This window comes from Tauraco erythrolophus, chromosome 6 (genome assembly GCF_009769465.1).
Source record: "Tauraco erythrolophus isolate bTauEry1 chromosome 6, bTauEry1.pri, whole genome shotgun sequence".
In the NCBI taxonomy this organism is placed as follows: domain Eukaryota; kingdom Metazoa; phylum Chordata; class Aves; order Musophagiformes; family Musophagidae; genus Tauraco; species Tauraco erythrolophus.
The window spans coordinates 28,401,444-28,421,453 of NC_141470.1; the positions used below are offsets into that span (position 1 = coordinate 28,401,444).

The following is a 20,010-nucleotide window of genomic DNA, read 5'->3' on the forward strand; positions in this document are numbered from 1 at the left end:
GGAAGCAATTTTAAATTGAGAGGAGGGGGGAAAAAGAAATAAAAGAAAGAAAGACAAAAAGATGTTGAAAAGCACCAAAGAAAGCTGGGCTCTAGAAAAAAGTGCCAATGGTCCTGACTGAGCTTTCTGTTCACTTCTCAATACATCAGGCCTGGAACAAGTTTCTCAGTGCAAAATTTCTCTAATTGGCTGGAAAGCATTTAAGGAAAAATCTTTTTAATTAAAAACAGAGAACCAACAAGACATGAAAGCCAAGGGGGTTGGGAGAGGCATATGTTGACCTTATGAAGCTTCACAGCAGAACTCTGCAGGGGCTGTTTAAACTGAGAAAGCACAGTTTTAATTAAAAGAGTCCTGAGGAACAGACAATTCAAAAGGCAGGTCAGCTAGATTCCAAGAGGTCAACTTAAGCATAAGCAGAGGGAAAACAAGGCTTCTGGACATTTTGCCTTCCTCTGGGAGAAATCTGTTGCTAATGGAGCATTATGCCCTGTGTTTCTCAACACACAAGCTAGCTGTCCTCTAACCACCTCTATGGGCGTTGCACATCACTGGTAAGAGTTTAAGGGAGGAAAGACATTTTTTGAAGTCCATCCAAGTTTCTTGACATTGGATCACATTCTAAAATAGCCTTTTTTTTTTTTTTTTTCCCTCCTCAATGAGTGAAGTCCCAGATATCATAGAATACCAAGTTGGAAGGAACCTCAAGGATCCTCTAAAACCAGATGGAAATCCTGTAAAAAAAAAACAGATCCAGCATATCACCAAACAGAAATCCTCTTTTTTAAAAAAACAAAACCAAAACCACACTTTTTTCTTTACTTTTTGAAGTGTGTTATGTTACTATCACATTCAGTGAAGCTAGTTATATTTCCTTGCTATTTGGAGACAAAAGGAAAACTAAATCTAGTCTCCAAACAAAAGGAGTTACAAAGGAAAATGTAACTTGAACCCATCAAGTAGCAGGGCTAACACAGAAAAACGTAACAAAAAAGCTGCTGCATTTCTCCATGAAGATCTACTTTCCAGTAATTCAAAAGGATAAGAAATTAAGTAGAAAAGTAATATCTACAGTAATTTCTCAAGAGAAACAGTAATGTTAGTGCATTTCAATTAATGTATACATGGTTCTGCATATCCACAGATTATTATATTTAAGTATTGCTTCTGTTCAGATAGATTTCTCTCTTATTGGCTCTTTGAGAACTCATGGCTAGATGCATCTGCTCGGGTGAACAAGGCACATATTTCAAGTCAAGGCATGGTTATTTCAAGACTGACAGACAGAGCAGTAAATTTCCCTGCATCAAGGAGGAGTAACTAGCAACGAGATTTAGCAACCAGTTCACTCATTTGTGAGATACTGTCTGCTTTTCTAAAATCCCAATTAAACACTCAGAAGGGGAAAGGTGGGTTTTGTTCTTTTTTGTTTGGGGTTTTTTGGGTTTGTATAAGCTTGGAAATTGCATCGTCTTAGAGCTTTAATTTTATTCTCCCTTGCTTCCTCCAGCCAAGGTGCAAGCTTTGATGCAAGTTCTCATTTATCATGTTGACCTATATCCTCACAGAGCTGCATTTATGCAGTTTATCAAGGACACTCTTCACAGATGGACAAAACTAAGAAAAAGCCACCATTCCTAAACCAGAAATTCAAGTCTGGAATGAAACTTGGAGTAAATGAGAAGGGAAATGGCAGCAAACGCTTTTATGACAAAGGAATAAATAAAAACAAGAACATCCTGGGAGACATGGAAGTTAGTGAATGTAATACTTTTGACAAAGAAAGACAAAAGACGCCTTTAAAGTTCTTCACAGACATAAATCAATGACAATACTAAAGCACGGAGCAATTCCTGCCCAGAAACAAACCCAGGAGAGAAAAGTGGGACAGAGCAGAATCTTGCTGTAGAAGGCAAAGAGCATACTTTCACCCTTTTCTGCACATTGAAATAAAACAGACATTCGATGACTAACTCTCCATACACCTGACATAAGGCATCAAATGCAGAAAGATATTAGTGCAGGTCTCAAAAGCAATACACCAACATTAATTTGAGCTATACTGCTTCTAATTTCAGAACCATCAGGTTGTTTGTCCCATGCTTTGTTGCATAATATAGGATAACCATAAACAGAATTTCTTACCAGGATTCCATAACTTACCTACCTCCTTGTGGTGGGTTGACCCTGGCTGGATGCCAGGTGCCCACCAAGCTGCTCTATCACTCCCCCTCCACAACTGGACGGGGGGCGAGAAAATATAATGAAAAGCTTGTGGGTCAAGATAAGGACAGGGAGAGATCACTCAGCAATTGCCATCATGAGGAAAACAGACTTGACTTTGGGAAATTAATTTAATTTATTGCCAATCAAATTGAAGTAGGATAATGAGAAATAAAATCAAATCTTAGAACACCTTCTCCCCAGGCTCAACCTCACTCCCGATTTCTCTACCTCCTCTCTGCCCCCACAAGGCACAGGGGGACAAGGAACGGAGGTTGTGGTCAGTTCATCGCACATTGTCTCTGCTGCTCCTTCCACGTCACTCTCTTCCCCTGCTCTAGTGTGGGGTTCCACCCATAGGAGATAGTCCTCCATGAACTTCTCCAGCATGGGTCCTTCCCACAGGCTGCAACTCATCACACACTGCTCCAGTGTGGGTCCCTTCTACGGGGCGCAGTCCTTCAGGAATGGGCTGCTCCAGCTTGAGTTGACCACAGGGTCACAAGTCCTGCCAGAAAACCTGCTCCAGCGTGGGCTCCTCTCTCCACAGGGTCGCGGGTCCTGCCAGAAGCCTGCTCCAGTGTGGGCTCTCCACAGGGTTACAGCCTCCTTCAAGTGCATCCACCTCCTCCAGCACAGGGTCCTCCACAGACTGCAGGTGAATATCTGCTCCACCACGGACCTCCATGAGCTACAGGAGGACAGTCTGCTTCACCATGGGCTGCAGGGGAATCTCCGCTCCAGCACCTGGAGCACCTCCTCCCCCTCCTTCTTCACTCATCTTGATGTCTGCAGAGTTGTTTCTCTCACATATTCTCACTCCTCTCTTCCAGCTGTTGTTGCACAGCAGTTTCCCCCCCGCCTTCTTAAATATGTTATCACAGAGGCACTATCACCGTCACTGATTGGCTCAGTTTTTGCCAGCGGCAGGTTCATCTTGGAGCCAGCTGGCGTTGACTCTATCAGACACAGGAGAATCTTCTAGCAGCTTCTCACAGAAGCCACCCTTGTACCCAGCTCCTGCTAACAAAACCTTGCCATGCAACTCCAATACACTCCTGCACATAATACAATGTTTAAATTGTCAAAATTGTATCATCATAAAATGAGATGCTGTAGCAAAAAAAATATCTGTATATAGAGTCGTGATTCCATGTAAGCTTGTGTAACTGTTTTTAATTTCATCTGTACATATGGTCTTGTGTTCTTGTAAAGTGATCATAAAGAAATAACTTAAAACTAATTTCTGGAATAAACCAATTAGAAGATGTACCATCAGCCATGCTTCTAAAGAAAGCTCTAAGGTGAAAGCCTTACTTGCTTTGGGCATCACCTAGTCTGACTTTTTCTATTGTTAAGAGACTCACTGGTGTTCTGTAGTTCAGATCACCAATGATCTCGCTTGTGGTTGCTGCTGTTTGTTGCACAACATGATTCCTTTCTGCATTCATCTAAAAGCAAGGTATTTCAGGGAAAGAAATCCAGGTCTAGTCTATGCTTGAGTGTGGTAGTGATCATATTTCACCCACCATGTTGCACAAGTTCAGTGTCTTCCTAGTAAATGAGTTTAGTTCTTCAGATACAACGAATGTTCTGAGCTCCCCTAAGCACAAGTACAGCAGAAAAAAAAAATGCTGTAGCAAATAAAACTGAAATAAATAAAATCAAGGTTCTAGTCTGTAATTACTGCTAAACAATCAGAGAAATTGGATTGAGTGGATGAAAATATTGATGGCGAACTCTGTAAAGCGATGCATTTCTGTCTCCAGTTAATCATAGAATCATAGAATCGTTAGGGCTGGAAGGGACCTTCAAAGGTCATCTAGTCCAACCCCCCTGCAAGGAACAGGCACATCTCCAACTAGATCAGGTTGCTCAGGGCCTTGTCCAACCTGGCCTTGAACGTCTCCAGGGATGAAGCATCCACCACCTCTCTGGGCAACCTGTTCCAGTGTTCTACAACTCTCATGGTAAAAAATTTTTTCCTAATATCCAACCTGAATCTACCTCCCTCTATTTTAAAACCATTACCCCTTGTCCCATCACAACAGGCCCTCCTGAACAGCCTCTCCCCATCTTTCTTGTAGGCCCCCTTGAGGTACGGGAAGACCGCTATAAGGTCACCCCAGAGCCTCCTCTTCTCCAGGCTGAACAGCCCCAACTCTTTCAGCCTGTCCTCATAGGAAAGGTGCTCCAGCCCTCTTATCATCTTCGTGGCCCTCCTCTGGACCCTCTCCAACTGGTCCATGTCCTTCTTATGTTGGGGACTCCAGAACTGGACGCAATACTCCAAGTGAGGTCTCACGAGGGCAGAGTAGAGGGGGAGAATCACCTCTCTCGACCTGCTGGCCACACTCCTCTTGATGCAGCCCAGGACGCGGTTGGCCTTCTGGGCCGCAAGAGCACATTGCCGGCTCATATTGAGCTTCTCGTCCACCAGTACTCCCAAGTCCTTCTCCTCAGGGCTGCTCACGATCCATTCTCCGCCCAGTCTGTATTTGTGCCTGGGATTGCCATGACCCAGATGTAGGACCTTGCACTTGGCCTGGTTAAACTTCATGAGGTTGACACGGGCCCACCTCTCCAGCCTGTCGAGGTCCCTCTGGATGGCATCCCTCCCTTCCAGCGTGTCGACGGCACCACACAGCTTGGTGTCATCGGCGAACTTGCTGAGGGTGCACTCCATGCCACTGTCCACGTCACCGACAAAGATGTTGAAGAGGGCCGGGCCCAACACGGACCCCTGAGGGACGCCACTCATGACCGGTCTCCACTTGGACATCGAGCCGTTGACCACTACTCTCTGAGTGCGGCCATTGAGCCAATTCCTTATCCACCGAGTGGTCCATCCATCAAACCCATGCCTCTCTAGTTTAGAGAGAAGAATGTCGTGCGGGACAGTGTCAAAAGCTTTGCACAAGTCCAGGTAGACGAAATGTAAAAATGTAAATGTAAATGTAAAAATGTTAATGTAAAAAGACAATGTATGTAAACGTGTAAATATACAGGTAAACATGCCACATTTGCTCAGACTACAAAGTACATCCACTGGACTTTAAAGTCACAAAAATATATGTTGAACTCTTAAGGCAGAACCAGAACATAGTAACATCCACCTGAGCTTTTGTTCCTATGCTTCCCCTTCCCCTTCAAAGTACCTTGGTGATTACATGTTCTTCCACAACCTTTTCCATATTCACATAAAACCAGTAAAAGTAAAAGAGAAAGGAGACACGTAGTTAAAACTTTTCGGCACTTTCCAACAAATCCAGGTGCCCATAATCTGGCTGAGTCAGTTGCTAGATAGATGAAGCTTGATGAAAACTTGCATTGAAAGTACAGCAGCGGGCACTTTCCAACAGATAGCTGCTTCTCAATTTGTCAACAAGGTTCACTACTAACAGCTGCAGTTCTGGTGGATGACTTCTTCGCTACCATCTCTAACTCTCTTACAGAAATATGTTCTAGGAGTCTACACTTTATCTCTCATGACCATGACCTGACCTCAAATCACTGGTTAGATTAGCACCATACAATTTACCTAAAAGCTTAAAAATATTATCCCTGAACTAATATAAATGATTTAGAATGTAAAAAAGTACCTATCACTGGGAAGGTGTTACAGACAGCATAGCCAGTCACTTCCATAGCTAATTACAGATTTTGTCATGTTTAACTATGATTGTCTAATTTCCAAGGATCTAAAATGGCATATGTCAAAAAGTTAAGTCGTTATTTATAGTATTGCAAACTCTGTTCGTCATGAGCAGGAGTGTTGCAAAGATTAGTCAGAAGGTTTTATCTATATTTAAGAGAATGGTTCTAGTCTTCCCTGCAACAAGAAGTGAGACTGAATAGCCTGAAACAAGTGAGGCGTACAGTAAAAAAACCCACCAAAATTTGTATTTGTACAGCAACTTCTAGTGTATTTGCTTAAAATACTAAATTAAAAACTAAAACAAAACATAATTTTAGTTGCATGTAGTTACATGAGTTTATTTTGAACTCTGGCCAGTTCTGTAATACCTAATATACCAAGTGCAGTATAAGAATAGCTAGACAAGACAGTACAGTCTTGATTAGTTATTTTGGCATTGGAACTTTTTTCTTGTGGGTAGGGCTGGGGAAGAGGTCACACAGTTGTCAGTGGTCTCCCTTCCACAGCCATCAGGATCCTGCAACATCATCTAGGAGATGTGCCAGGACTAGCTCAGGCACGGATCGAGTGGCAGCATTCACCATCCTACAGTCCAGCACCACTGTATACTCTACCTCCTGCAAGGCTCCTAGTCAAAGCACTTGGTACCCCAACTGCCTAATAATCTCAGCGCCTACTCCCCTCATGCTCCATACTCTATATTCTAACCATCTCCACGTCTGCTACCTTGCTCCCATCCACCAACTCCCAGCATATATTTTCTTTTCTATCCATCCTCATCCCCATGCACAGGCCCACAAATGTCGTCCCTCTGATCTATTCTTGCTTGACACGCTGTTTTGTAGTGAAAGTAGCACTGGCAACAAGGTGCTCCTATGCTACTTTATGCTGCAAGCATTTTTTAACTATTCCACAGGCAACGGTGATGGTGTCTTCCTATTAACAATATTAGAACATTAACACAGTGTGAAGAGTCAGTATTTGTACTGCATTAATAGCCTAGCTAATGATTTTAATGTCAAGGTAACAAGACAGCAGCAGACGCTGAAATACTTGCCTCCATTTTTTCCCACTGTTCGGAAACATCTCCAGAAAGTCCGAAGAAAAGATGCCCTGTTATGAGGGGTAGCTTGAACAAAGCTGAACTCACGGAACAAGATGTGTGTTCCTTGACGCACGCTGTTAAAACTGTGGAGATAAAAGTCAAAACAAGAGAATGTTAGAAAGCTGAACCAATGTGAATGTTCTAGGGCCAGCTGGAACAGTAGCAAGAAAACCACTGGCAGTTAGATTTTGTGAAACCAAATCTCCAAAGCTTATACCCATTTGTTCTCTAGAGAGACGACTATTTGCAAAAACCACATATCGGAACTTAATGATAGGAATTAGAGTGAAAGTAAAAATCGTTCTAAAGAATCGCAGCAAGAGGTGTCCAAGAGCCATTTATTTGGAACCAATCCATTGGAAACGGCTGGCCAAAAGTAACTGTTGTTTATCTGACCAGAAAATACCCTCTCTCTTAGTACCATTTGAACTTCACCGCTGTTCTCATCACAGTTTTCTGTGAAGCCACAAAACAACCAAACAAAAAAATCCTCTTTAATAGAAGCCTCAAGATTTCATTTCTAGGTTACTAAAACTTGATTGTATTGGATATATGAAATCTACTTCAGTTGCCATGAAAAGCAGATTGACACTTCACTAAACAACACTTTGCACTAGTGTATTTTGAAAAGAGTAGCTGGTCATTATGATGGATAGTCAATTTGATATTCACATTCTTGTATTTTAGCACAAATTTCTCATATTTGAGTTGTAAGCACTTTAGACTTACTGATTATAGTAAATATTTGTCTTAAAAAGGTTTCTTTGAAGTGTAAGAAGCTCTCCTTTGGGCATGGTAAAGCTCAACTGGCAAGAACAATAGAAATGCAAATACAAACATTATATACCAAAAGGTATAATGACAGGGTTGCCTCAAAGATAGATTTTCTGCATTTCTCTCTGCATCATGCAAGTGGGACAAAGCTTTCAAACACTCCAGAGAGATCATTAAAAACATTCACTTGGGACAGCAGCTTAACTCTCCCGCATAGGAGAGAATTAATGAAAAGACACAAGTTTACTTTCATCACAGCAGAACCTCTCCATAGGCAGCATCTCCACAACAGACACAATCCAGTGGTCAGTGAATCCTCTCAGTCTGCAATTTTATATCATCTCTTTAAATACAAATAGTTTAAATCACTTTATCCTTCATAGTATAGAAGAGGGTCTTATATTTGAAAGAGAATTGTACCAGAGTTGAGCAAAATTAAAGTCATGTAAAAACTGGGGAGTGTGGAGAGAGAGAGAGAAGCCAATTAAATTTTTCAGAAAAGAATCACAATTTCTGGTTTTTAATGTCCTAGTTCTCAAAGACATGCGAGTATATGGAATTTTTTGTCATGTTTTGAAAGCATATTGAAAGCAGAATACTCTTTCTAGCTCTCCTACCCAGAAGGAAATGCAACTCAAACAAAATAAGTACAATCACTTTACGATTAAGAAATACTCATGACTCTTGAATCCTGGAATGAGGAATACTCTTTCTGTAAATACCATGGACAAATACATTATTTTGTATTTATGAAACCTTATTCATGCACCAGTGCTGCACAAACCAGAGGAAAGCACAGTCATTGTCCCAAGAGATTAAAGTACATAAATGAATGATGTGCCTAATCAACATATGCCAAAATTACAGGAGAGAGCTCCCATGGCTATCGTTGTAAATAAAGAGTATTCATTACAAAGTGCTGTAGCTCACTGCCTTAGAATAAATAAGTTCAGAGTAAGGGAAAGTAACTTGCATAAAGTCCCACAAGATGCCTGTGACAAAGCTGGAAATGGGATTTCAGATCTTTGCATCCCAAACTACAGCCTGTAAGACTTTCTTCGTTTCCTATTTGCATTGTTTTGCTGATGATTTGACAGGCTGATGAAGAAAAGAGGGATAATGAAAAGAGGAGAATGAAAAAGAAGAAACTTGGTGTAATAGGAGAAGGCAGCTTTCAGAAAGACGACACACATAACGGAGACATTTAGGAAGAAAAAGAAGATGACGGGACAAAGATACAACTAAATGCACCAAATAACATTGCTCAGAACAACTAAAGCACATGCAATGTTTGGGGGAAAACGCTGGCACAACTGTAATGGGAAGGTCCAGACATGAAGCTAACATACTACTAATTCACAGCAGGCACCCCATCTCTATTACTCCTTAGTTTTAATAAGTGAAAACTCTAAGTCACTTGCATTTTCAGCACAGGATGGCTCTAAACCCAGCAGGCAGAAGGGTATGATATCATTTGTTGTTGCTTACTCAGTTTAAAGAGTGGGTGGATATGTTGGAACATCAGCACACCTGGATGTGCTGACAGCCAAGTGCCGCCAGCTAGTTGAGTAAAAAAGATACAATACTTCTTTCATTCCTCATTTCTTCTTCATTCTGCGAGCATGGAAGTCAGAATTTTATCCCAGTTTAGATGTTGCATTTCAGAGACCCTACTTTATAAATATCTTTTTATAAGTTGTAAAAGTTCAGCTCAAAGAAACCAGTCCATGATGGAGCTATCCAGCAAGCAGCCCAACAACAAATCAATAGATCTATTCTCAGGCAGGGTCAAGATCACTACAAGAGACAGGAACACTATACATTTTGAACAAACTATATATTTTGAAATTCCTTTATCATGGGTAAGTGGGCAGTACAAAAATACCTTGGCCACCTTTTCCTTAGCAATTGCCCAGAGAGGAAGTTACCTTTAATGTGACAAGTAGTAACGGCCTGCAGGTAAACCCTTCAGGAAGAAAAAGAAATGGCGACAACCCAAAGCTGTTTCAGGTACTCCAAAAGCATGTAGGGAGTACCACCAACACCTTACCTATGATTTTTATATACATACGAACAGATGTCTTTTCCAGTTTCTTTTGAATATGAAAACAAAACAAGCTGCAGACTCAGAGGAATGGCTTAAGTCAGCCAGACATCAACAGCAAAGCAACAAGCTTAGCTCAAACATTCTCAGCAAGTTTAACAGCTACTGAGATTCTCTCCCTAGAATTGCTCAGTCTTTCCTCTGTTCACCCTCTGCTCACTGAAAAACTCATACCCTTAGCAAAGTTAAGTGGCCAGAGCTTATCAGCACATGTGCAGGAGAAAGACTTAGGAACAAACCAGGGTATCTCAACAAGGTATTAGTTTGTCCTCAATCATTTAGAAATGGGTTTGTGAACCAGAAGCAGGGAAAATAATTTTTCACTTCTCTGGTTAACTTCTCCTTTCCTCCTTTTAGGAACTGAGTGCAGTCATCTGCAAGAGATTCCTTCAAGAAGAAAGCCTTCAACAACTCTGCAAGTCTCCAAGCCTCCTATTGCTGACCTAATGGTTGCCCCAGCCCTTTACGTTACCAGTAAATAGAGTAGGCAAATTAGAACATTAACGAAAGTTACTAATGATGTGATTTTATCTGTTTTGCTGAAACTGAGACTAGAAATTGAACTGAATGTTCATTACTTAACACCAGCTCACTGCAAACACTCATATGTCTCACAAGACTTGTTACACAACTGGGTTCTCCGTTAACAAAACAGCTTTTCCCATTCACTTGTGAGAATATTCTGGAGAAAGATGAGATAAAAATAAAGTAAGATTCTCACTCGATGAGAAGATCTAAATAAACTTTTGCAGTGGGGACTTCAAGAGTCTTACTTATTCACTCCGTTCCTTTACATGCCCCAGAGCAGCCAAACCATAAAACAGAGTCTCTTCCAATGCCACTGCTAAGACAGCTGCATCTTGCAGCACGCCCAGTCCACACTTGTGGGATGGCACGTGCACGTGAGAGGAAGAAAAAAAGTTTTAGGAGGAGATTGTGATAAAACAGCCCCAGCTCTCAGAAATGGCTCTGCTGGGAACTCTAGCTCTCAGGTACTGCTTCTCTGAACAGAGCTGCTTTCAGTAAGGCTTTGTCTTTTGTGTAATTACATTTCGGCAACTTGCCAGAGTTCAGAAACTTTCAAGCACTCTTTTCAAACCTTTGGACTTCTAAATAGATTGTAAAAGTCCCAGGATGCTATGGTAACATCCCAATTGAAACCCACTACAGTAGTTAGCCTCTGCTTGCTGAACTCAGGCAAAGCCAAATATGCACAATGCAGAGAGAGCCCCAAGTCCCCGAGAAGGACAAAAGAGCTTGCCAGGACCCTGCTGTCCCCCTAGCAGGTGCCACCTCTGGTTACCACGCAGAGAGCTGAATGAGTTCACAGGACCCCTCCTCTACTAAATGGGGAACAAAGACCGTTATTCCTTAACTTACAGCATTACTGCTTGCATTTTCCATTGAGAGCATGATGAAGAAGAACTCACTTTGAAGGCTTACGCTGCTTCTCCAGCATGAACAATTTCCTCACATACACACACTACTTTTCTTCCCAGTTACACAGGTGTCCAAGTCATTAAAAACAGAATTGAGTGCCTTAACTGAAAATAAGGTAGTCTCAAATGCAAAGTTGCCATCCAAGGTTATGTCTAGACTGACTGAAACATCTGTAGAGAGAGAGAGTGCGAGGACCTGATGTCGAAAGAGTATCTCAGGGTTTGTTTTTTCTTGAAACACACTCTGGACTAGCTCTAGTCTGGTCCCATATGCTGAATGCTCATTTGCAGTTGGAACACATCTTTCAGTTTAGTTTCATTTGAAAGGAACCCAGGTCACAAGCTCCAAGACTGCTTCATGGTGTGAACCAATGCACAGTAAGTACGGATAATCAGGAGTATTAGGATTAGAGACTATGATACAATGGGTAACAAAGAATTAGCTCTAGCAATAGAAAATACTGACATTCAAAAGGGTTTAAAACCCAGGCAATTTCTGTTGTTAAATAACTCATCCACACACAAAGCATCCCCAAAAGCGACCAATCACACTTACCCCAAGGTTATGCTCTGAAATAGCAAAGTGAGGTTTACCTTGCCTGGAACGAGCCCTGAGAGGGAACACTTAAAACTGTAGGCACCATTGGGAAAAAAATCCCAGTTTCACTGCTGTGATGACTAAATTACTGACACAAGAACGTAGTTTAATTTAAGATAATTTCATTCTTCACCTATTGGTTTAAGAGTACTACACTACTTGCAATATTCAGACCAATCATTGGACTGCTTCTTTACCTATCCCTCTTGGAAGTTAGCTAGGAGCATTAGCATTCCTCAATTCAAAGATGTTGTATCAAGTGGTTTTTAAAATTCCACAGATATCACCATTTGGGACAATGAAATCAGCCTCAAGGAAATCACCATCTAATGAAATTTGCAGTGCTTTTGAGGCACTTCCTCTGAAATGTGTTAGCAGTGTTAAGATGAAACAGATGCTGAAAGTTATTCCTGATGACTGGCTTTAAGGAAAAATCCTTTTTTAACAACCAGGCAGATAGGAAATCATTAACACTCCTAACATTTTGGTGAGACTGGGTGATGTAAAACTGCAAACACAGAGACCGGATTTTTTTGACATCCTTTCTGTCTCATCCACTTAAGTTTATTTCAGCTGAAAGGTGTGGAGAGAGGGAAAGGAGGGACACAAATTTCAATGATTTGTTTTCAGGCTTCTTGGTATAGGCTCGGGAATCTCTGTATTCATGTCAGAGTTAATACAGGTGGTACAGAGATTATCCCAAGTACTGTTTGAAAGGAAATGAACCACAGCACCTGTGACACAGCTCAGAGTAGGCAGCGAGAAAGCTTTCTTATGCTGCTTTGTAGCAAATCAAACCCTCTGAGACCAGTCTACAGATTCTGGAGAAGGAAAGGATTAAAGAGTTGCTGTGCTTGCTCTTTATTACCCGGAATCCCTTTATCTTTTTTTAGAGTCCCCATCCCTTGATTTTTCCTATGCTAGGTCAGTAATTTAAGACCTTGAAGCTTTCAAATCAAAAGCTAAAATGACCTTACTGTGTTGAATTATTAGCCTAGGATTTTTTTTTTTTTTAAAAAAAAAAGGCAAGCAAATGTTGGGGGGGGAATCTCTAAAAACAGAGGCCTTTTGATCAGAGCAGCATCCTGCAGTTTGCTGTAACTCAAGCTGGCCATTCTTATATAGTAGGAATTAAGGACTCCCCCTGCTAGGCAGGGCCTTATTAAAACACAATAGCTGTTTGAAAAGGGTAAGCAAGCTGATATGGATATAATAGGCCACATATTGGGGCCCCTTTCTACTCTGAAATAAAGCTGCTTCTTAGAGTTATGAGCTGGGAAACCTAGTATTCAGGAAGATGGGAAAGAGCTTACAATGGAAGACGGTAAATAGCCCTGCAGAAGCCCTCCAAGGTGCTTAAGGAAAATGTAAAGAAGCCTTCAGAGATAAGATCAATTACCCAGGACTAACTCTTTCAGTCTGATCAGGTGCTATTTCAGACCACATGGTGTTTCAGTGAGTCTGGAAAGGTCTTGCTGGTATAAGCAGAGATTTATTTTTTACAGTAGAAAATACAGCGAGCTGTGCACCACAGAGCTGCATGAATACCATTATAACTAGTTTTACAGAGATCACTGCAAGTTGCTACCCAGGTTCCCTCAAAAACCCTTGCCCTTTTCCCCCAAACCTAAACGAATAAATAAATAAAAAAGCCAGAACTATAACTACACAGAGAAAGCTGCTAACTCTCCAGCTAACCTATTTAGTATCTGTTCAAACTAGTCCAACTAGACATTTTGAGGCAAGCAGAAAATTCCTTATTGAACTGCTCTATAACCTTCTATATGCTGAAGGTATGGGAGATTCAAGTCCTCAATAAGTTTTATTATCACACAGCCATGATCTCCATTCTTTGGCTTCCTTTATTAACCAACAGATTGTTTTCTCCCCTCCCTGCTACTCTGTGGAATTCAATCACTAGGTGCAAGATGCTACAGAAATTCAGTGAATGTATGGCAGGAGTGAGAAGATGGCACAAAGAGAAACACTATTAAAAATACGAGCAACACAAGATAGTGTTCAGATTTCCTCTAGTCCAACAACTCTGGAAATAGCTATGGAATTGACATCAGCTGGAGATGGATTTTAATATCAAAATGTCCACTGAAGGAGGAGTATGAATTTGAAAATTACTGAATAAGTGCACTCATCTTGTACTACTGACCTCAAAGCCTAATGCCAAGTGAAGGCAAACTGGCTTCTCAGAAAGTTGAGGCCGAAGTAAAAGCACCAGTAAGGGCCTGCTTGCTCCACTCTGCACTGTGTCCTGTATCTCTTATTGTAAGACAGTTCCATGCTTTACAAATTAGACTTTTTATTATTTTAAAAGGTAGCAGCACAATCACATTCTGACTGTGATGATCCAGGAACTACTGAAATATAACTTAATGACTGTTCCAAAGAAATCCAATACTGGTGCCATGCATGCAGCTCACATATTTGTGCTTTTCAGTCTTGGTTAGACTGGAGAATTTCAGAAGGAAAAGAATTTACAACTAATACTCTCTCACCTATTCAGTTGCCTTGGCAAGAACCATGGCACATCAAAGACTGAGCAGCTTCCAGTATTTCCATCATGGCAACAAATGAACCTTGCCAAAATTCCTTAATACAGATGAAGCTTCATCATTTGACTTCAGTGCTTACTTTGCATTTAAAGATTGCTTAGCTAAACCACTTTGTTCTCGCTACAGTGTTGACCAGCTACAGTATTTGAAGATACGCAGTAGGATTAATTTTGCAAGACAAGAGGTTCTTGCAAGTCTCTAACACTCATGTATTCTGGAATCCGTATGGTTTCAAGACTACACAGCATAGAAAGTCTCAGGTTCTCCAGAGACATCCAGATTTCCAGAAACTAGACTTCCTTTTGTTAAAAAACCAAACCAAACCAACAAAAAAAAAACCCAAACACAAAAGAAAAAAGATTAAGTTTTTAAAATGCATTTTTCAGGCAAGCTACAAGATTTACAGCTGTTTGCTAGCCATAGGGATGCAGAGACAGTTAAGGGATTTTATCCTGTAAAGGAAAAGGAATCCTGTTGTGGGATCCTGTTTTATCCCATTGCTGCAGTCATTTGCTGATTTTTACAGCTTGGTATATCCAATTTAGGAGAAATTTTACATTTGTTGGCCTTGTCCACATTGGAACACATGTATTCTTAGCAAGGCAATTAGAAATGCTCCTTAAGATTTTCTGTGACACCACAACATTTTATAGCCTAAGAATGAATACAAAACTCCTTCCAACACTACAAAACAAAAAAAACCCATAACCTCAATTCTGATTCATCTTTTCTTAAAGATCTTTCTGGGGAAAATAAAGCATTCCTCAAACTTACTCTATTTTATTCCAATTTAATACAAAGTGTTACAAACTTAGATAGATGGAAGCCAAGAACTCTGAAACTGATCTCCTATATGCATATAGTAGTCTAGACTCGCACCAAAATGTTTCATTAAAACCAGAACTAAACTATATGAGTCAGTAATACAGACAAAGGTATAGTTATTGATGAAGCTATCATGTATTCAACAGTGGTTGTCTTACAGCTTGAGACATCAAAAACTTTATTCAAGGAAACAGTATGTTTCAAAAAAAAAAAATAAATCCTAACAGCAAAGGATAAAACTATGACCTGTAATGCTTAAAAATAATAAAAACAAAAATATAAGGGAAAAAATACCAGTGGATATCAAACTTCTTACGTTATTGTGCTTTTCCAGAGCTGCTGTTCTCTAGCACATTTGTACTGAATTCCAGGTGCCAATTTCACATTACTAAAAGAGTTCAAAACACTTACAGAAGCTGCAGGAAATCCAATCCTTACAGCACATGACTAATCATAGAATCATAGAATCATAGAATGGTTAGGGCTGGAAGGGACCTTCAAAGGTCATCTAGTCCAACCCCCTAAGCATGAAAAGAGATTACTGCTTTATATACACATTGTGAATTGTATGCAAAAGACTGTAAATAGTCCCCTACATCTGTTGTGGATATGTCACTATTTATCTTTCTCATTTTTTCCTGTATATCCTAATAGAGTGGCTCAGCAAGCACAGCTGAGAGGTTTTCCAGAATGGTGGAGAAAGACGGTTGTCAAACAGTGATCTCAGCATTGAATATCTATTTTGCACCACAGCGAGTTCTACTACAGACCTCTTCTCCCTCGAAGACAGACAATATGAGACTGCCACAGTTCACCAATTTTGACTTGAGGGCCCTTTCGCTTCTGCGAGAACACAAACTAAAACAGAGCACAGATTTGTGATCAGAAATGCAAGAACAGAGATAGGGAAGTAATTACCCAATACTACAGATATTAAAAACAAGTAGGCTGTTAGAGAAAATAAAATTAAACAAAAGATCCTGTGGCATCCCAAAAAGGACATGATAAGCACTATGAAATACCCAAGTGTGAAATGAGTTATGGCAAAATAACCACAAAGAGCACACATACAGGAGTCTCCTTAAAAATTTTCTTAGGAACAGCAATGACTTGCATGCCTATTCTGTTGTACTGCCAAATGAAGACCATGTGATGTACTGTGAAGCAGGAAAACTGTACCACAAATGCACATAACCAAGAAAAATTAATTCTCTGTTACCTTCTAATCAGAGAGACGAATTTTCAGCAAACCCTAGGATTTTGTCCTTTTCCCTCTCTCCCTAAATTATCCAGACTTATTTCAAGAATAAATTTACACATTTGAAGTGTGCTACAAAAGTCTGATTTTTAACTCCCAGCTGGGATCATGTATACATCTCCAAATTTATACTAGTATATGATGAAAAGCAATAAAAAAAAATGGAAGCACAAATAGAATTATGCTAGAGTTATGAACTAAAACTAGACAGAGAATAGTACATTCAACTCTAGCCCAGAGAAACAGCACACACACAGTTAATTCAGATACAAACAGTCTTAAAGCTTCTACCATTTCCCAGGTTTCTGGACTTTGGCTTTTGGAAAATTTCAAATGTCTGGTTTTCAAGTTTTATTAGCTATCAACACTGCCTATATGTAATTGGCTTTAACCATCATTAGAGGAAGCTGAACTTCATGGCAAACATGTTGCATTTCAACACTCAAAGCTGTAAGAAGGAATACAACTACATCCGACTACACAAGGTCTCCATAAGGTAGTCAGTCCACTTCTGCTGCAACTATTCTGACAAAGGCCACAAATAAACAAGTAATTTCCATGATGTAAAGGAACAGGAAAGAAGTAGGCAAGGACTGCACTGCTACACCGGTGAATACATAGTAGAAGCATAATAATCTGACCACGCTGCATATAAAAGTTGTGATGGCCTCTCTTCAAACAGCAAGAGCACAGTGCTGCCCAAGTCAGTGTACACGTAAGTGAAGGGTTACCTATGGACAGCTACACCGTGCTGACAAGGTGCAGGTATCAGGTGCTAACATTCATATGCTATGGCAAGTTGTCCAGATTTGTCTATCACCAAAACACTATTACAAATTTCCTGAGCGGAGTATATTATTGCACACAGCATCAATGGTAAACGTTGTCCTTTCTGTTCAATTCTATGTTGCTCCTTTAGCTACAAGCCTTCCAATCTTGTCCCGTTTATCGAAAAGCTTCGTTACCTTGCCCCACTACCCTCCGTATTTCTTTGTGAGAGTTTGGATTCATCTGAGTATCCACTCACTTTTAAGATTCTCGAGTATGTGGGAAGAAAACATTACATTTTCTAAAATATTGGCAACATGTACAAACTACAGTGGGAATTAGTGTGTTATTCGCATTAATATATGCATTTTTTTCCAGCTGTTTACTCAGCAGCAGTCATCCCTATCAGCGTATTTGTCAGGCTAGAACTTGTTGCAATGTTTGTTACAAAGAAACAACTCTGGGAAAATCAGGAATTCATAGATAGTGCCTGTCAGATGGAGATACCAAAGCTGCTTCTACTGTCAATCATTCTATAATAAAAACATCACGCTTTAGGTGGTAGATCTACAGGTTCTGGACAAAATTCACATAATTTTAATTACAAATAAACTCCCCAAATCTCCCATAGGTCTCATACAAAACACATACCCCATGTACAGTAGACAGTGGGTATTGAAATCCCGTTTCTAATGCGAATTGGAGAAACTTAGATTGTAAGGAAGAGACTTTGCCATTCTGATCACTCTTCTCTGTAGAGGTAAGACTGGAAGGCAACAAAGGGGCTTGTCCTTGTTTCAGCTGGGACAGAGTCTCTAGTTTTCTTTTTAGTAGCCAGAATAGCTCTGTGTTTTGGATTTAGTATAGGGTTTGTTATGAGATGTTTATAGTCAGTGCTGAGACATGAAGGACTTTTCAGCTTCCCTTGTTTTGCCAGTGTGTAGGAGCACAACAGGCTGAGGGAGTATAGCCAGGACAAAGGACCCACAACTTCTAGCTTATGATTTGAATTTAGATTTAGAATTGAGGGCCGAATTGGCCAATGGAATATTCCATATCATGCAATGTCATGCCCAGTATATAGATAAGGGTTGGCAAGGAAGTTTGATCTCTCTCTCTCTCTCTCTCGGAGTTCCATCTCTCTCTCACTCTCTTTTCAGGCCTTTCACTCTTCTGGGATTACAGTTTCGGGACCTACCTGTTTCAGGATCGCTTGCCAGGATGAGACAGACATTGGTCACCGGGTGGCTAGCAATTACACTGTGCATCACTTGTTTGTATATATTATCATGTTATATATTATCATCTATTATTATCACTATTACTTTTAATTTCATTTTATTTCAATTATTAAATTGGTCTTATCTCAACCCACGAGTCTCCTTCCCTTTTCCCCTTTAATTCTCTTCCCCATTCCCCAGGGTTGTGGGAGGGCGAGTAAGCGGCTGCGTGGTGTTTAGTTGCCAGCTAGGTTAAACCACGACAGGACTTCAACAGAAAGGCTTTGTGTCCACTAGCAACACTTTAAGTGGAGAAATATGTGACTATTACAGGTTCCCCAGCAAGATTTATGAGCAAATTCAGTCATATAAATCCACCTATTCTATGGAGAGAGACTTTGAAAATGTCTCTCTCATAGCAACTTATTCACATAAGCTGTAAAATCTACTCCTCAGAGCTTCTGGCACGAGCGCTGAGTCTGAGTGCATATATTCATTCTCTTTCCACAGAAAACTGAAGAGCGAAGGAGAGGCGGACAGCACTCTTATGCAGCGCCCTGGAGATCAAGGAATCCCAAGTAAGAGCCTGTCAGGATCCATCAAGCACATTATTCCAGCTGAGATTTTCAGCCCGAAGGGCTGCTTCACAGCTAGGTCATTGACAGCAGCGCTTCATACTGATGGCATGGCTCAGTGTAGCCTTGCATTGAGTGTGTAATTCTGCCTTTTTCTCTCCAGAGCAGAAGACATGTAGGAATCCTGAGAGTATTTGAGGAATACATGAACTACTATTTTTGCAATTGCTTGTAAGATTATATCAGAGACGATATTAACAATTTCTCTAAGAACATGAAAGTACTGTTACCACCCAGGGGCTACCAAGTTGCTCGAAACTAATACACACAGAACTAACACTAAAAAAAACCCCAGATGTCCCTCCCCCAAACAGTGTTACTGCGAAATTCTAATGAATGACTCCATCTCTCAGAAAGGGAATTTGGCACAACCTGCTAAAGCCCTAAGGACCTTCTCACTGCTGTTTTTGCTGTTTGTACCACAATTGCACAAAGCACAGAGACAACATCCTACAATGCTAGGTGCTGTAAAGTACATGCAGTACAATATCACTTCTGTCCTGAAGAGCTTACACTATCCTTGCGAACAAGACAGAACAAGTTACTGTGGAAAGGGGAAAGATGCAGAGCAGATGACAGCAAGATGATGATAATGATAAGGCCTACATACACAGAGATAAAGCGAAAAATTGATGGATCTAAGATAGCACTAAGAATCTCTCATCTTCACAAGCAGATAATTCAGCTTATTTCCAGTTGCCAATTAAGGTTGTCTTCAGTGAGTAGCTTATCTCTCATGGGCATCCCATCTGTCCCATTCCTGGCCCTTCCCCCACCCAAGGATACTCAGACCATTTTAAAAAGGAGGTCACTATTTACTCTACAGGTTTATTTAG

General features: G+C 40.6%; 1 protein-coding gene across 1 annotated transcript in view; it reads right to left on the bottom strand.

Moving 5' to 3' along the window:
• Positions 1 to 20,010, bottom strand: part of CSTPP1 (centriolar satellite-associated tubulin polyglutamylase complex regulator 1) — an 88,782-nt gene that overhangs the window by 52,500 nt on the left and 16,272 nt on the right. Inside the window, exon 3 of the mRNA XM_086613594.1 lies at positions 6,939 to 7,069. Coding sequence (XP_086469720.1) covers positions 6,939 to 7,069 — 131 coding nt within the window. The remainder of the gene's footprint in view (positions 1 to 6,938; positions 7,070 to 20,010) is intronic.